This window comes from Pleurodeles waltl, chromosome 11 (genome assembly GCF_031143425.1).
Source record: "Pleurodeles waltl isolate 20211129_DDA chromosome 11, aPleWal1.hap1.20221129, whole genome shotgun sequence".
NCBI classification, from domain to species: Eukaryota; Metazoa; Chordata; class Amphibia; order Caudata; family Salamandridae; genus Pleurodeles; species Pleurodeles waltl.
In genome coordinates, this window is record NC_090450.1 from 812,900,408 (window position 1) to 812,914,497 (window position 14,090).

Below are 14,090 nucleotides of genomic sequence, written 5' to 3' on the forward strand. Positions count from 1 at the left end.
AGATATAGGCAAGTCAAAAAATTGATTTTTCTACAGAAACTAGGTCCTGACTATAAACTATCTGTATGTATGGTGCAAATTGAAAGATATTTTCTGTATTTCAAACCCATAATCAAACAGCATTTGAAAATGCCAATAGGTCTGGCTTATGAATGAAAGTGCCTTTTAGCTCCCTGATGGGTTTAGACACTCAAGAGTTCATCATACATGCCCTCTGCCCCTCGTATTTGCACTTACACATTCAGCCATCCATCCACTGATACATTCTTGAATTCACCATCTGCCACAACCACAATAAAACACACACTAACAAAACCCCATATGCAAGAAAAATTAAGAGAATATAAACAGAAAAAAGAAAATATGCTGCAGTCTGAGCACAGTGGGACTGTGCTTGCAACAACAAAACTAAACAGCAGTGGATGTTCTACTTGCAGTGGCATTGAACATAGTCTGTTATTGATTTAAAGTTCCAATATCGTTGCTACATTCAGAACCAATGTGTTGGCCATCTTAGAATGGTAAAACAATGATACAGAATGGACAAAAGCATTCCTTTACTGCCACCTGGTTTAGAGTAAGTGGCAATGCATGATGCAATGCACTGCACTGCAGCTGAAACGAGCGGCAACCAGGTGGCCTGCTAGCAGTGCCTGGGAAGCTGCAGTATCCCCATAAGAAAAAATAAAATAAAAGAGGAGAATCAAAGAAATGAAAGCAGAATTATAAAACAAGGATTAGGAAAACTAAAGAACTGGCCAAGCAGCCCTGACACTGAAGACCTAATATGTTGAGCATAAGCTTTCCCAACAGGCAACTATGAGGTTACCTGATGCATAAAGTAATAACTTGACAAATATGTGCTAAATTGTAGTTGTCAAAATAATATTAAAAAACCCTCCAAATAGAACCTGAGGGTTACTACAGTGCAAATCTTCTATCCCCATGGTTTGCCTGGGTGGGCCACCAAACTAAAATCCTTGCCTACTAAGGTAATCAGCAAAATTGTGTGTAGCAAAATACCTGCCCACAGGCTTTCACAAGAGGTAAGTCTGGCCTACCCTTTTTGTCATGACTTTTCATGCTAAACAGATCACAGCTAAGGAACCTGTCATAACCTCTCCCAATGAACTGCTAAGAGCTATGGTCTTTAGCATTGGCTAGACACTACAATGAGCACAAGTCTAATGAAGTGCATATCAACTAGCAACCATCCAGCATACAGTTATGACATTACAAGAATGTACACAGTTACATCTCGCAAAACAATACACAATCCGTTGAATCTGGCTTATCTTTTCCCAGAGCACCAAGCGGACATACAGTTGTTATTGTTGGATTGGCTGCATAACCAGTGCAGCCATACTGTACTGCGCTTAAGCTTTTCCCCAAGCTACCATCAGGCATACAGTCATAAAATCACTTAAGTTCACAAAATTACAGTTGACACAGCAAAATATATTCTTTCCTAAAGGGACCTCAAGAAAGACCCTCACAGTGCAAATCTTCAATTTCCAAAGTTTGTTAGAGGGGAGTAATCAATACCAAAACCCTTGCCTTATACAGTAAACTAGGAGATCCTGTTTAACAAATACTTCTCTGTATGCTGTAATACTGAGTAGTAACTACCCACCCTTAAATGCCTATTGACGTTTGTCATATTCTTTTGACACTATGTTAGGCATACTGCTTTTATCGTAACTTAGTAACAATCATGGCTTTAACCTTTATCACTGGGCTATCACCATAACCAAGTCAAAACTACTGAGCAGGACATAAGCGTTCCCACATGTCAACCATCAGGTGTACAATAATAATCCAGTCGTCAAAACAGTATAAAATCACTACTAAAACAGCCTAATAAGGATTACTATAGTGCACAATTTCTATCCAGCAGTTTGTTTGGGTAGGTTACTAACACCAAAAAACCTTGCCTGCTGTCATAGTCTTGAAGATTCCATGTAACAAAATACCTGCCTACAGGCTTTAGCATGGTGCAATAAAAATCCAGCTCTGAAAGCATATTGCCTTCAACATATGCTTTTCACAATAACTAAGTCAGACATACTGGCTTTGTCTTAATGTTTCATAACAAACAAATAAAAACTAAGGAATCTGGCATGCCTTTTCCAAATGAAATTATAAGGCATATATCTTTCCTATTGGCTTGACACCATCACCAACACACAAACTAGCAACCATCATGCCTACAGTTGTAAAATTGCAACTATGTAAAAAATAGTTTACAAAACAATATACAAATCACTCTCACTAGGGCCATGCAAGAATTATCAGTGAAAAACTCAAGGCTTGTCAGAGTGGGTGGCCAACACCAAAACAACCACCTACTTTTCTAAACTGTGAGATTCCATATAGAAAAATAACTGTCTATAGCCTGCAACACAGTGTTGTAACAACCCACCGTTAAAGCCCAACTGGCTTTAACAAATGCTTTTCACAATAAATAAGCTAGGTCTACTCCCTTTATCATAACTTCTTAAAATAAATATATCAGACCAATGGCACTGGACGTAACATTCTCCAGTGCACTTATCAGGTCTATTGCTTGTCACCATAACCAAGTCAGACCTACTGCTTTCAGCATACGCTACCCAACAAGTCAGGCACCAGGATACAGTCAAAAACGTACAAAGGTGCACACAAATACATATGGCTTAGCAAAATACTACCTTGTCTAAAAGGGCCTAACACAGATTCAGACAATGCAAATCTTCTATACCCAGTTTGTCACAAAGGGTAACCAATGCCATGCTCCTTGCCTGCTACAGTAATGTGTTTGTTTTCTTGTAACAAACGCCTCCTCTGCAGGCTTTCGTTAACAGTAATACAAATCCAATGTCAGTCCTACTGTCTTTATCATAATATTTCATAATAAACAGATCAGGCCTATAGACATGACCATTGTTTTGCCACCATAACCAACTTTGTCCTGCCATACCGAGTTTATGCTTTGAAACAAACCAAAAAGTGTAGTTTGTTGAAGAAAAGTCCTGTGCATGGCAGGGGACATGCACTCTTGCAAAGAGTGCGCAAATGTACTGATGTACGCATCTCTAATGCTGATTTTCTTTAGACATAGGAAAACACGCAGCATGCATGTGCACCATGACATAGGCCTGTCTCACGGATTGCGGTCTTACTGAATCAGGAAGGGTGCCCAAAACACTACCCTTATAGTATCGAAAGGGTAGTGCCTTCACGAGGAGTTAAGCAGCACAAGTGCAGTAGTGGCAGCATACTGTGTTGTGATTATTAGGAATAAGCAGGTCCTTTTTAATCTGTCTCTGGACAGAGACCTACAAGCTCACTAATTATTGCTGCTGCATGCTTAACTCACCCTTGGCTGACATCAGTTTGGTGTGAAGTGCTGTGCAAGGCATCAGTGGTTTATCTGAGCTAGGTGTATGTGTGCCTGGGAAGAGTATAGTACAAGGATCAGGCAGTACTACTCAGTGAGTTCATGTTAAATGCATGTGCTGAATGTATACGTACCTATAAGTGGTACAATACATGCAGGTGGTAGTGTTTTGCAGTGTGTGCATATTAGATGGATGTATGTGTGCCTGTGAGTGTCACAATACAAGAAGGATACAGTGCTTGGCATTGCATTCATGTTAAATGTTTGTGCTGAAGTATGTGTGCCTATGAGTGTCACCATACATGAAGAATACAGTGCTAGGCAGTCCGTGCATGGTAAATGTATGTGCTAGTTGAATGTGTGCCAATGAGTAGTACAGTACTTAGAAGATACAGTGCTGCACAGTGGGTGTATACTGTATACATACACTGGGTGCAAGTGCGCCTGCAAATGGTACATTGCATGGAAGACTCTCAGTTCCATTTTTGAGACCCAGACCTGCATGGTGAAGACATGAGGAGATAGTGTAAATCCTCCAGACAGAATTGTGTATTGCTGCATTCCTGTAAATTGGGTGGGACACACTGGGGAGGGGAGAGCCAGGCTTCCCCTGTACACTTTAGAGGGTGCTCTTAGGTTCAGTGAGAGGTCTAAAGAAAGGGGCCTGGGCACAACTCGGGAAAGAGATGAGGCTAACAAGTGAATTATAAAAAGTAGGGCTGGGGGTTCGGGATTGCCCTTTTGATGCACATATCACTGTGGCTGACATCCAGGGGTAAACTCTAGTTACTCTCACGGCCTGTGTTGTGGGACTATCAGCTTTAGAGTTGCCCCTGCTGTGACATGCTCCTTTTCAAGCAAGAGAGAGCAGTGGAGTGGACACCTCGAAAGAAGCGGAACCCCAAAATAAACTTCAGTTTGGCATCTAGAAATGGACAATAAGCAGGGGAATTTGAGACCTTAAAAATTGTCATCTGCTAAGCAGCCAGAAGGGCTCTGTGAGGAGGGGAAGATCTGCAAGACTTCAGCTTGTGACCAGGACAAGGGGCCACGGCTTGCTACTCTCTCTGCTGGGTGAGGGGACGTCACCCAGGGAATCCAAGACCACATGCCCTGGAGCACCAACACCTGCCTGCTTTTCAACACCTGTGTGCCCTGTGAGGAGGAGAAGAGCATTGTAGGGAACAAGGTCCAGTGGGTGCCCTGTCAAGTGGACTCCTTTCGTAAGGAAACATCTGCTTTACCGATCAGGTCATTGCTTATGTGCAGGACAAAGTTGGCGACCCCCGTATGCCACAGGAAGGCTGCTGTGAAGTGATCTGTGTGCCTTGCTGCGCTGATCAGGTCAGAGCCAGTGCATAATGCCAAGTTGGCGACCACATGTTCCAGGAGGGGCTACCATGAAGGAGACTGCAGTGCAATAAGGGCTGTTTAGTGCAATAGCAGGCAGTGACCACATGTGCAAGGAGGGGCAGCTGCAGAGGATTTCACAGTGCTGATCCAGCAGGAGCCCGTTTGCTGTGAGGAACGGTGACCCTGTATGTCAGAGGGTGTCACAGAGAGCTCCAAAAATTGCGACCTGATCTGCTGCCTGCCCTAACCCCCACACAGGAGAAGCGAGGACGTCATGGGAGCACCTGCGCATCATCATCATCCAGGTGAAAACTGTATTGTCGTAACACAACCCCCACAGGGAAAAGAACTAGACACTCTACAGGCGGAGTTTCAGAGAGCCTCCAGACTCTTCGAGGGTACAACAGTGAGTCAGAGACTGCACAACCAGTGAGTGCAGCCACTTGAACTCGCCTGAACTCAGTTCCAGTTGCAGAAAGCACCCGTGGATGGGTTGCACTCAGGAACTCCAAATGCTTCATGCCTGCTGGTGCAGCTAAAACTAATTTTGGGCCTTTCGGCCCAGGGAAAACTTGTTGCTAATTGTCACTGTAGCACTGGAACACTGTTGACTTGAAATCAGAGTCAAAGCGGAACTCTCAAGACTCGATTACTAGTTGAGCATACCCTGGATATCCCAAGTGAGTGGGGAATGCCTTCTATAGCTAGAGTGAGGAGGGAGCGGAACAGCAGACTGCCAAAGAAACACTAGACTCCCAACTTCAGAGGGGCGTGTGTAATTGCTTATGTATGCTGTATTTTTCCTTTGTGTGGATAGCAGTAAAAATAAAATACTTCTCTTTTTTTTCATAAAAATTTGTCTTTGGCTGGACTAGGATTTATTGCTGCTGCTGCGCTCATAGTGAGTTGTGAGCCAGTGTTCACTAATCTGTATCCACCTCCTCCCAAGGGACCCTTGGGCAGCTCAGACCACGCTATTCCCAAGAGTCAAGTCCAGAAGGAGTAACTGGCTCAGCGGCTCAGAATCCACACTAGGTCGGGATCTAGGACACCAGGAGGTAAAGTCCTCAACCCCCACTGTTGGGACCATTAGCCCCTGCCTGCCAGTGTCCCTCTGAAAGGGGATCTGCCACAGTTCAAGCACTCTTCAGTGGAAGTACACTTCTATCCAATAAAATCTTGTAGTCAGGAAAACCAACATGTAGATGAGGCCTACGCCCTTCTCATAGTACTACTCTGAAAACTATTCTTTGTTAATCACATAAGGGCTAATGAAAGCTGCGCTGTCAAACCAGACCTAAACACGGAAGGACAGGAAGTGCATGCCCCATTCATATGTATGGAGGCCCCACAAAGACAACTAAAGAGAGGAAGCCTGGTCTCCAGATATCCCAGTTGAAGGATGATAATTTATATGTTTTTGTCACTATATAATATGGAATCACATACCCTTTCCCATCCCCTAGTTCACTTACCATAGTTGTTTCCCACCCCCTGGAGGGTTGTTTGGGAAGGTGTTCTTTATTGCTCCACTCTGCTTTGGCAAAATGTGAGGTAGTGTGTTTGACCCTACCACTGCCAAAGGGAAGGGTGTACCTAGGGCCTCTAACCCCCCGACTTGGCTTATGTATTCCCCCTTATTAGTCCCCAGCCTTGCCTAGGGGGTCATTTGTCTCCTCCTCTTCGACCCTGGCTGACAGGCTTTTGATTCCTCTCAGCTTTGCCCCAGGCAAGGGTATTTTGAGTCAAACTCTGGGGTATATTTGTTCCCCAAACTGACTAAGGGTTTTTTGACATTCGTTATTGGCCCCACGGTCTTGTTGAAGAGTTGGGAGGGTGGTTTTGGTCCTTCCTCTGTGGCCCAGATCGGATATTTGTTTCCCCCACCTTGTCCAGGCGTGGCGCTATTTAAAGACTTACCTTGTGGAAGATATGTTAATTCCTCCAATTGGCCACGGCGGCTGCTCCTTTTCTGCCCCTCCCATCTTGGTTACAGGCAGGTAGTTATTTTTGTTTGCCAACGGCCTCACGCCAGAGAAGTACATTTCCTTATTGGTCTCCAGCCTTAGCCCTTCTTCCCCCACAAAGTCAAGGGGGGGATCTTTTTTGACCCACTGCTGCGGACAAGTGTGATTGGTATGTAGTTCCCTAATCCCTGGGCAGTATAATTGTTCCTTACCAGCATCTGTCTTCACTCCTACCTTGTCCAAGTGAAGGGAATGTGTTTATTTTAGATCTCAGCCTTGCCCAAGGGCAAAGTGGTCATTGACGCCTACCAGCCCAAACTGCCATGGCCAGGCATGTGGTGTGCTACTGACCTATGCGCAACCACTTATCTTACCTAAGCACTATTTGCTGAAAAGGCACTGGAGCTATATTCATCACCTCCTCCTACTTTGCCAAAGGCCAGCAAGGAGCTATTCATTCAGAACACCCCCTCCCCCCCCCAAACATCTCTCAATGTTCCCACCGGTCAAGAAAGTTTATTTTCAATCCTCCACCTTGCCCAGGGGATGATTGTTTTTTTACAATACAAAAAAAACACTTTGCCCGACAGTGGGTGCGTTTCATGTCCCGGCCTTGCCCAAGGGGAGTAGTTTGTTTCACTCTATCCAACAGCCTCACGGGAAGATGACCGTTGAATGATCCCCAGGCTTACCCAAAAATGGGGGCAGGGGTGATTCCTTGCCCAGCCCCTCCGCCTTAAGGGCAGTTAAAACGTGCTGCAGCTCATTGTTGTCAATTTTGAGCAGCACCCAGGGGCAGCTTCTTTGGTCCTCTGTAACTCAGAAAATGATGCAAGCCACAAAGGCCAGAATAGCTACGAGTTGCTCTAAAGCCGTTTGCTACTTAGGAAGCTGGGAGCTGCACTGGCCCTCCCTTGCTTGCGGCATTTGGCAAGCCACAGAGGTGGGGATAAAAGCGCAAATAATAACCCCACACCCTTACACAATCAGGGGATAGCTAAATACCGTCCTACTTAGTGAAAGCAGAAAGAGGCTAGGTGGCTGCCATGTCTCTATATTTAGACACGTCGTCTGTAACCAAACACACCACTTGTCCCCTCATCTGGGCACAGTGGGCAGGTAATGGGGGCTACAAATCATAGAGGGGGCACATTCCAGAGTGATAAACTATGTCCCGATTTGGTATAAAAGAGTCTTTTTTTGCTACTGAGATCTTAAGGATTTTCAAATAAAACCTTTGATATCTTAAATGTTTGAGTTCACTTGAAATTTTAGACCTGCATTTACCATTACAATTACACTAGGAATGCCTGCATGCAAGCTCGCAGGAATGTAGTAGAAAAACTTAAAGAACTTGATGGTTAGATCAAATATTAAATTAGTTAGTCAAATGGTTATCACCAGCTGAAGAAAAATGAACACATGATCCAACCACAGTGCAAAAACGTACATTTCAGGTTTTGAAAGTAATTATAACCTGATAATTTTAGATTTTGTTTTAATTTTTAGCTCCAACCATAACATTGTTTAATGTTTAATGCTGATTTTGTCACTGTATAAACATATATTTAACAAAGCCCCTTCAGGGTTAGAATGATGCAGACAAATAAATTATGCAAAAAAGAATAGAAAACTCTGGGTAGTTCCCAACTTTAGGTGGACAGCAGCTCCAGTAAGGAGCACCCTGCAACACCAGTGACACTCTACATTTGCTCACCTCAAATGTCTGTTTACCTAGCAACGTTTTTAAGCATTGGATCAGCACAGTGCTATCCATGCTGAGCTAGATATGGACAAAGTATTTTGCTTTTTGTACAGCAAAATCTTTAAGCATAGGGTTGACACAGTGTCATCCTCGCTGAGCTGTAAAATGACAAAAGCCATTCACCACTCCAGGCACAGTATTACAGCTTTGGACTTGTAAAATACCCTTCATGCCAACCTGGAATGAGTAAAAGCAACCCCTGACACATGTTTCGCTCTCATTAGAGCTCTTCAGAGGGGTTTAGCTTTGTCCAGACACAAGGGAGCACCCAGTATAAGTCCAAACAAAGCCCTTTCAGGGTTAGAGTGACGCATCAATTATGCAAAAAAGAGGTGAGCAAATCTAGAGTGTCGCTGGTGTTGCAGGGTGCTCTTTACTAGAGTTTCTCTCCACCTAAACTTGGCAACTACCCAGAGTTCTCTCTCTCTCTCTATCTCTCTCTCTCTATATATATATATATATATATATATATATATATATATATATATATATAGAGTAGTAAAAAATATAAATACTTACTACAACCCTATATGAATGTGATTACAGCTTGCCAAGCCCATACACTTTATTTCAAATTTGGGCTGGGCATATTGTTGGTTACAAATTTCATTATGAACTGGAGTTCCAACGCAACTAATTAACCCTTTTGCACATCATGTAGTGTTATGGATGAGGATGTTGCGCACATATTATGTTTTTGTCCTCTGTTTATGCAATCAAGGAGGAAATGGATTAGGCCAATTGTTTGACTTTGAGTGTCCCAGGATACAAAGTTTCTCTTCGCATTCTGTGGTCAGATACTAGCCCTATACTGTAATTATGTTAGCACAAAGTTGCTATCTTTATGCAGGTTGGCCTATTAGGAAGAGGACGTGTCTCCCATTGAGAACATATGAATTTCTGATGACAATTCACATGAACGTGCTAGTTTTGTTTCAAGAAGGTCATTGTTGGAAAGAAATTTGTCTACAGATATGTTTTTAGATTGATATATTTTACCTACATTATTTTTTCAAATATAATCATTTGGAACATATTATTGCTTTGGCTGAATTTTGATGTTGTCATGTACTTGCTGCGTTTATATTGCTTTTTTGTAATTTGTATTTATTGTGTTGTGAGCTCTCAGCATTGTTGTTTGGCTGATTGTTTTTACATGAAGGTTTATGGGGCTAGTCCCCGAAATAAACGTATAAACTGAAAGATAAATACTAGTCAGCAGAAAGTTTGATAGGTTGTTAAAGCTAAAGTATCAACAGGTCACCTAACTCTCAGACACAACTGACACCTGATATAGATAGTCCCTGGAAAAATATACCCCATAAGTTACAAACTTTAAAACGCTCAAGCTGTAAACACTGCATGAAATAGAAGAGATTGGTCACAAAATGTGCAATTGATGAACCATCTCGAATTACAGGATTGAGAATTATTTTGATCCATAAACTAAAGAGAGACTGTACTCAATGTAATAACAATTAAAAACATAAATCAGCAGTAACACTGCAGAACATAAAACATGCATGTAGTATAAAGAATATGTCTCACAAGTAATGATTGTGTAAATGTGTACAGAACATAAAATACTCACTGTGCGAACGTAACCAATCATAACATTTTCCAGACATAAAATTCGCCAGTCAAGAAAGCTGCACTAAAATGGAAGTGCCACGTTGTGTAATACATGTGACCAACGAAGAGCAGTAGTATACAGAGTGGTGAGAATAACTGCAATACATACGTTTAATCATTATGCATATTAATGGTGTATGTTTAACTCCAGCAGTATAGATCATAATGAACTAGGCACCCTCAATAACTATTTTAGTCCAACTCCAACACTATATGCAGGTACTACAATATAAGCAGAACGACCCCTAGTGAAAAGGGAATTATGTTTAAATTGTTAATGTATGTAATTATAGTCTTAGGCAAAACAATAAAGGTCTGGCTGCTTGAGTAAGGGAAACTTATTGTGACATTAAGGTAACTCAGTAATTGACTGGAATTTGCATCTAAAATAACACAAGTAGTCTTCTTATAATACAAACGCTGACAACATTGTAAATAAAAAGACTGTAACTGTCCACTTATTTATATTGCGCTTAAAACTTTATATTTTTGCAACTAAGAGAACTATGGCCCAAAGAGCAGTGTTGGTGAGGCATAGGCGAAACCTAGGTCTTCTTGGTCCAACGTTCACAACTTAGCCAACACACCGATTCCTTCCTTCACTTATGCCTTTGTAAAATCGCCTTTTGTTAGTCTAAACTCTAAAACATTTGTCAACATATTTCACTGGCAAGTTTCATATCACACTCAAAGTCACGCATTAGTTTTAAATTTCTCGTTTATTTGACTATGCTCAACATGCATGCAGACTGCGATTTTGAACCCTTCCATATGATAAGCTTCTGTCTGTTCTTATCTGTGGGGAATAATAAAACTGTATTTTTTGCATGTTTACTGCCTATCGGACAGCACTTACAATAAACTGGAATGTATTTCACATTTGAACAGATGTGGTTTTAATGTCTCAGGGGCTGCCCATGCAGCGGCTGTCACTGAATTTCAAATTTAACAGGGCTCATTTGTTGAAGGTTATTGTGAATGGTGGTGTGTCAGATTTGGCTCAAGGATGTTCCTTGCTCAGCCATAGATTCAAACAAATGGAATGTCTTTAAGCTTAAACATTAAACCTTTTTAGGTGCACATGAGCATCTTTCATCATGCCTGATTTGAAGATGACAGTATAAAGAGGACTGCTTATTTCTCAAAGTCAAATCACTTCTGTTGCTTTGCCGTACATTGTATGGAATGTATTCGTTGTGTCGTCATCCCATAACTCCTCTTAGTAGATGTAAGAGCAGCTTTAATTGAGGTTTGCTTGTTGCTGTTCATATAATGATACCCTATTTGCTCTGTATTAACCGCATGTCTGTGTTCGTAACTGCAAAGACAATGGACGTTTCCATGTAGTAAAGTAGGTACAACCGTTGGTGTTAACGTCGGCCTCCGGGGCACCCAAAATCATTATCCACATACGTAAATCATTTAAACAAAGTGAGCAAATTAAAATAAAATAAAATTAATTGTTCAATCCACCGGGAATAGTTGAATACTTAATGCACAGAAACTGTCAACAGGCTTGCAATAATCAAGAGTTTTAACAGTTTTTAAGTTCGGCTATATATCCTCTAATTTCGGAAGGGCAGATTGTCCAAACCCTTTTCATCAAAATCAAGGCTACCACCACAAGCCATGTTTTAAGTGGAGATAAAAAAAATGACATAGTCCCATAGGTCTGCAGCAAAAAATAGCATGAATAGATTTGCCAACCATAGAGAACGCACATCATAACATGGGTAGGCAAAGCCACTGCACGTCTGACGTTCCTGAAATGGGAGCAGAAGCCATGCCCCTGGCATCGCAGTAACAGACACCAACACTGGTAAGCCATTAGTGGCAGGTTAAAAAAGACTAGCTGTAAAATGCCAACAAAGTATGTTAAACTTCCTTGGAAGAAATGTCCTTTTACATAAACACCAAAAGCAAAACACGCACCGATGTGACCATCTATCAGTTCACCAACAAACCATGGTCCCAGAGCAGTGTACAGGCTTAGCATCAATGTGGGATAAAAAGTGGCATTAGTTTTACTTAGCACATGAAGTGAGAAGGAAGTCAGAGTTATCATACCAGGAGACTTTTTCAGTGCTGGCTTTCGCAGGTACCTGAACGCTGTGATCAAGGCAACCTGACTCAGGACTGTGATCAGAAACAACACCTGTGCCAGGACATGGTGATCAGTAAGCAAAATTAAAGATGGAAGTAGACCAAAGCGGAGTGTGATGTCCTCAACCAGAGTGAAAACATGGCCTACATTGTGAATTCTTCCAGCTGCATCATGAACTTTTGCTTCAATATTATGCAATCCTCCAGTGTATTTTTGTGGGGTCCATTTTAAAACATACAAAGGACCAGACACATGAACAGCTTCCCCAAAAAAATGTCCATCAATTTTAATCAGAACAGATGTGATGGGGGATTTGGAGAAGGCTAGCACTCGTATGTGTGTGGACTGAGAAATTCGGTGCAGGGGCTCACGGGCTGCATTACTGTACTGGGCGGATTTGGGATTAGTTATGAGAGCCACAGGCCACTCATTAAATTTCAAATCCACAAAGTTAAAGAGATCGTGGTCAATGGCAAGGATACGATAACGCCTGTTAATCATCCAGTCTCCGAGTTCAAGTTCCAGGGTGCCTGCAGAATGACGACTGTGCATAACTGGCATCAACCCCCCTAGAGTGTGTAAATGGCCACAAAGATAAGCCATAGCTGAAGTCATCACGGAACGTATTCCAGGAAATGAGGAGATGATCACTGAAGTTGGGTAGTGGCCAAACCATATGGAAAGGTTACTGCGATTACTTTGCATGGCTAGTGAGGAGAGTGTTTCTATTTGTCTTGGGTTGAGAATGCCAAAAAAATTGTAGGGTCTCTTCGGGCCTGGGGTAAGGGTAGCATCCACACAGATGAAAGAATAGTTTCCAAAGGGGGTGCTGTGAACGTAGTGGAATGAGCCTTCTCTTCGCAGGGCAGAATACTTCATGTAATAGTTTCTAATACTGGCAAAGTCTGGAATATTGAAGGCATCGTGGTTCCCGCGGACGTCAATCCACTTGGTGCTATCCAGGACCTTGGATCTCTGCAGGATGTCCCAGTAAGTCTGCCACTCGGTCTCGAATTGATTAGAGCCCAGTTTGTCTTTTGTCTTCGCATCTGTCAAGTCTCCTGTGACAAGCACTAAGGACGGTTGGATAATACCAATGTTTTCTGAACAGAAATTTTCAAAGTCCACAGTTCGCTGGGGGTCGCGAAACTGGCTGATATGGAGATCAGACACCTGCATGAACCAAAAAACATGGTTGTGGTCAGCCCCCGGGACCAAGTCTTCTGCCCTGGGAGCCGACCTATGCAATGGCGTGGACGAACGGGAAGTGGCATGTAATCCCAGTAGCAGGATTGCCACCAGAACAGCAACAACCACCACCTCCACCACAAGTCTAAGCATAGTGACAGCGTGCTTAAAGGCAAGTGCCACTAAATACCGCCTCTATACCAGGAAGAATGTTTTCAAGCCAGGAAGTAGGAGCAATTGAACTGAGCTGCCATATTCTAGTGGCGATCTCTTGTATTTAATAGTATCAAAACGGAAGTAGCAATTAGTCAAATTCTGGTGTATTTTAAATTCCCGAATATATTCCGCATTGTTATACTTGTCATATGATAAGTGGCGTACCTAATAGTAGACATAAAACAGACAATCATTCTAAACATCAACCTATCACCAGTATATTGATATACATATATGTCAACATATAACTCATCTTTTAACGCATCTTCGCTACAAAGACCGCCTGATCTCATTTCACTACCACAGATGACCCACACAACGGCCACCAATTCCATTCAAACTAGCTGTGCTTACACGCCGTAAGCGGCACACGCACTAGTATTTCTTCTATGTCCCTAACTGACACTCTAGGGGTAAAGGTGGGAAATGTTATTATGAAGTAGAAAGCTTTCACCAGCACTGAGGATACAGCTGTTGAAGATCCAT

The 14,090-nt window shown here is 42.4% G+C and overlaps 1 protein-coding gene across 1 annotated transcript; it reads right to left on the minus strand.

Moving 5' to 3' along the window:
• Nucleotides 1-10,796: 10,796 nt before the first annotated feature.
• On the minus strand, nt 10,797-13,563 carry TMEM62 (transmembrane protein 62). Its single transcript, XM_069214593.1, has one exon. It carries the CDS (start codon nt 13,539-13,541, stop codon nt 11,631-11,633), a length of 1,911 nt encoding a protein of 636 aa, XP_069070694.1. The 5' UTR covers nt 13,542-13,563; the 3' UTR covers nt 10,797-11,630.
• Between the last annotated feature and the right edge of the window lie 527 nt (nt 13,564-14,090).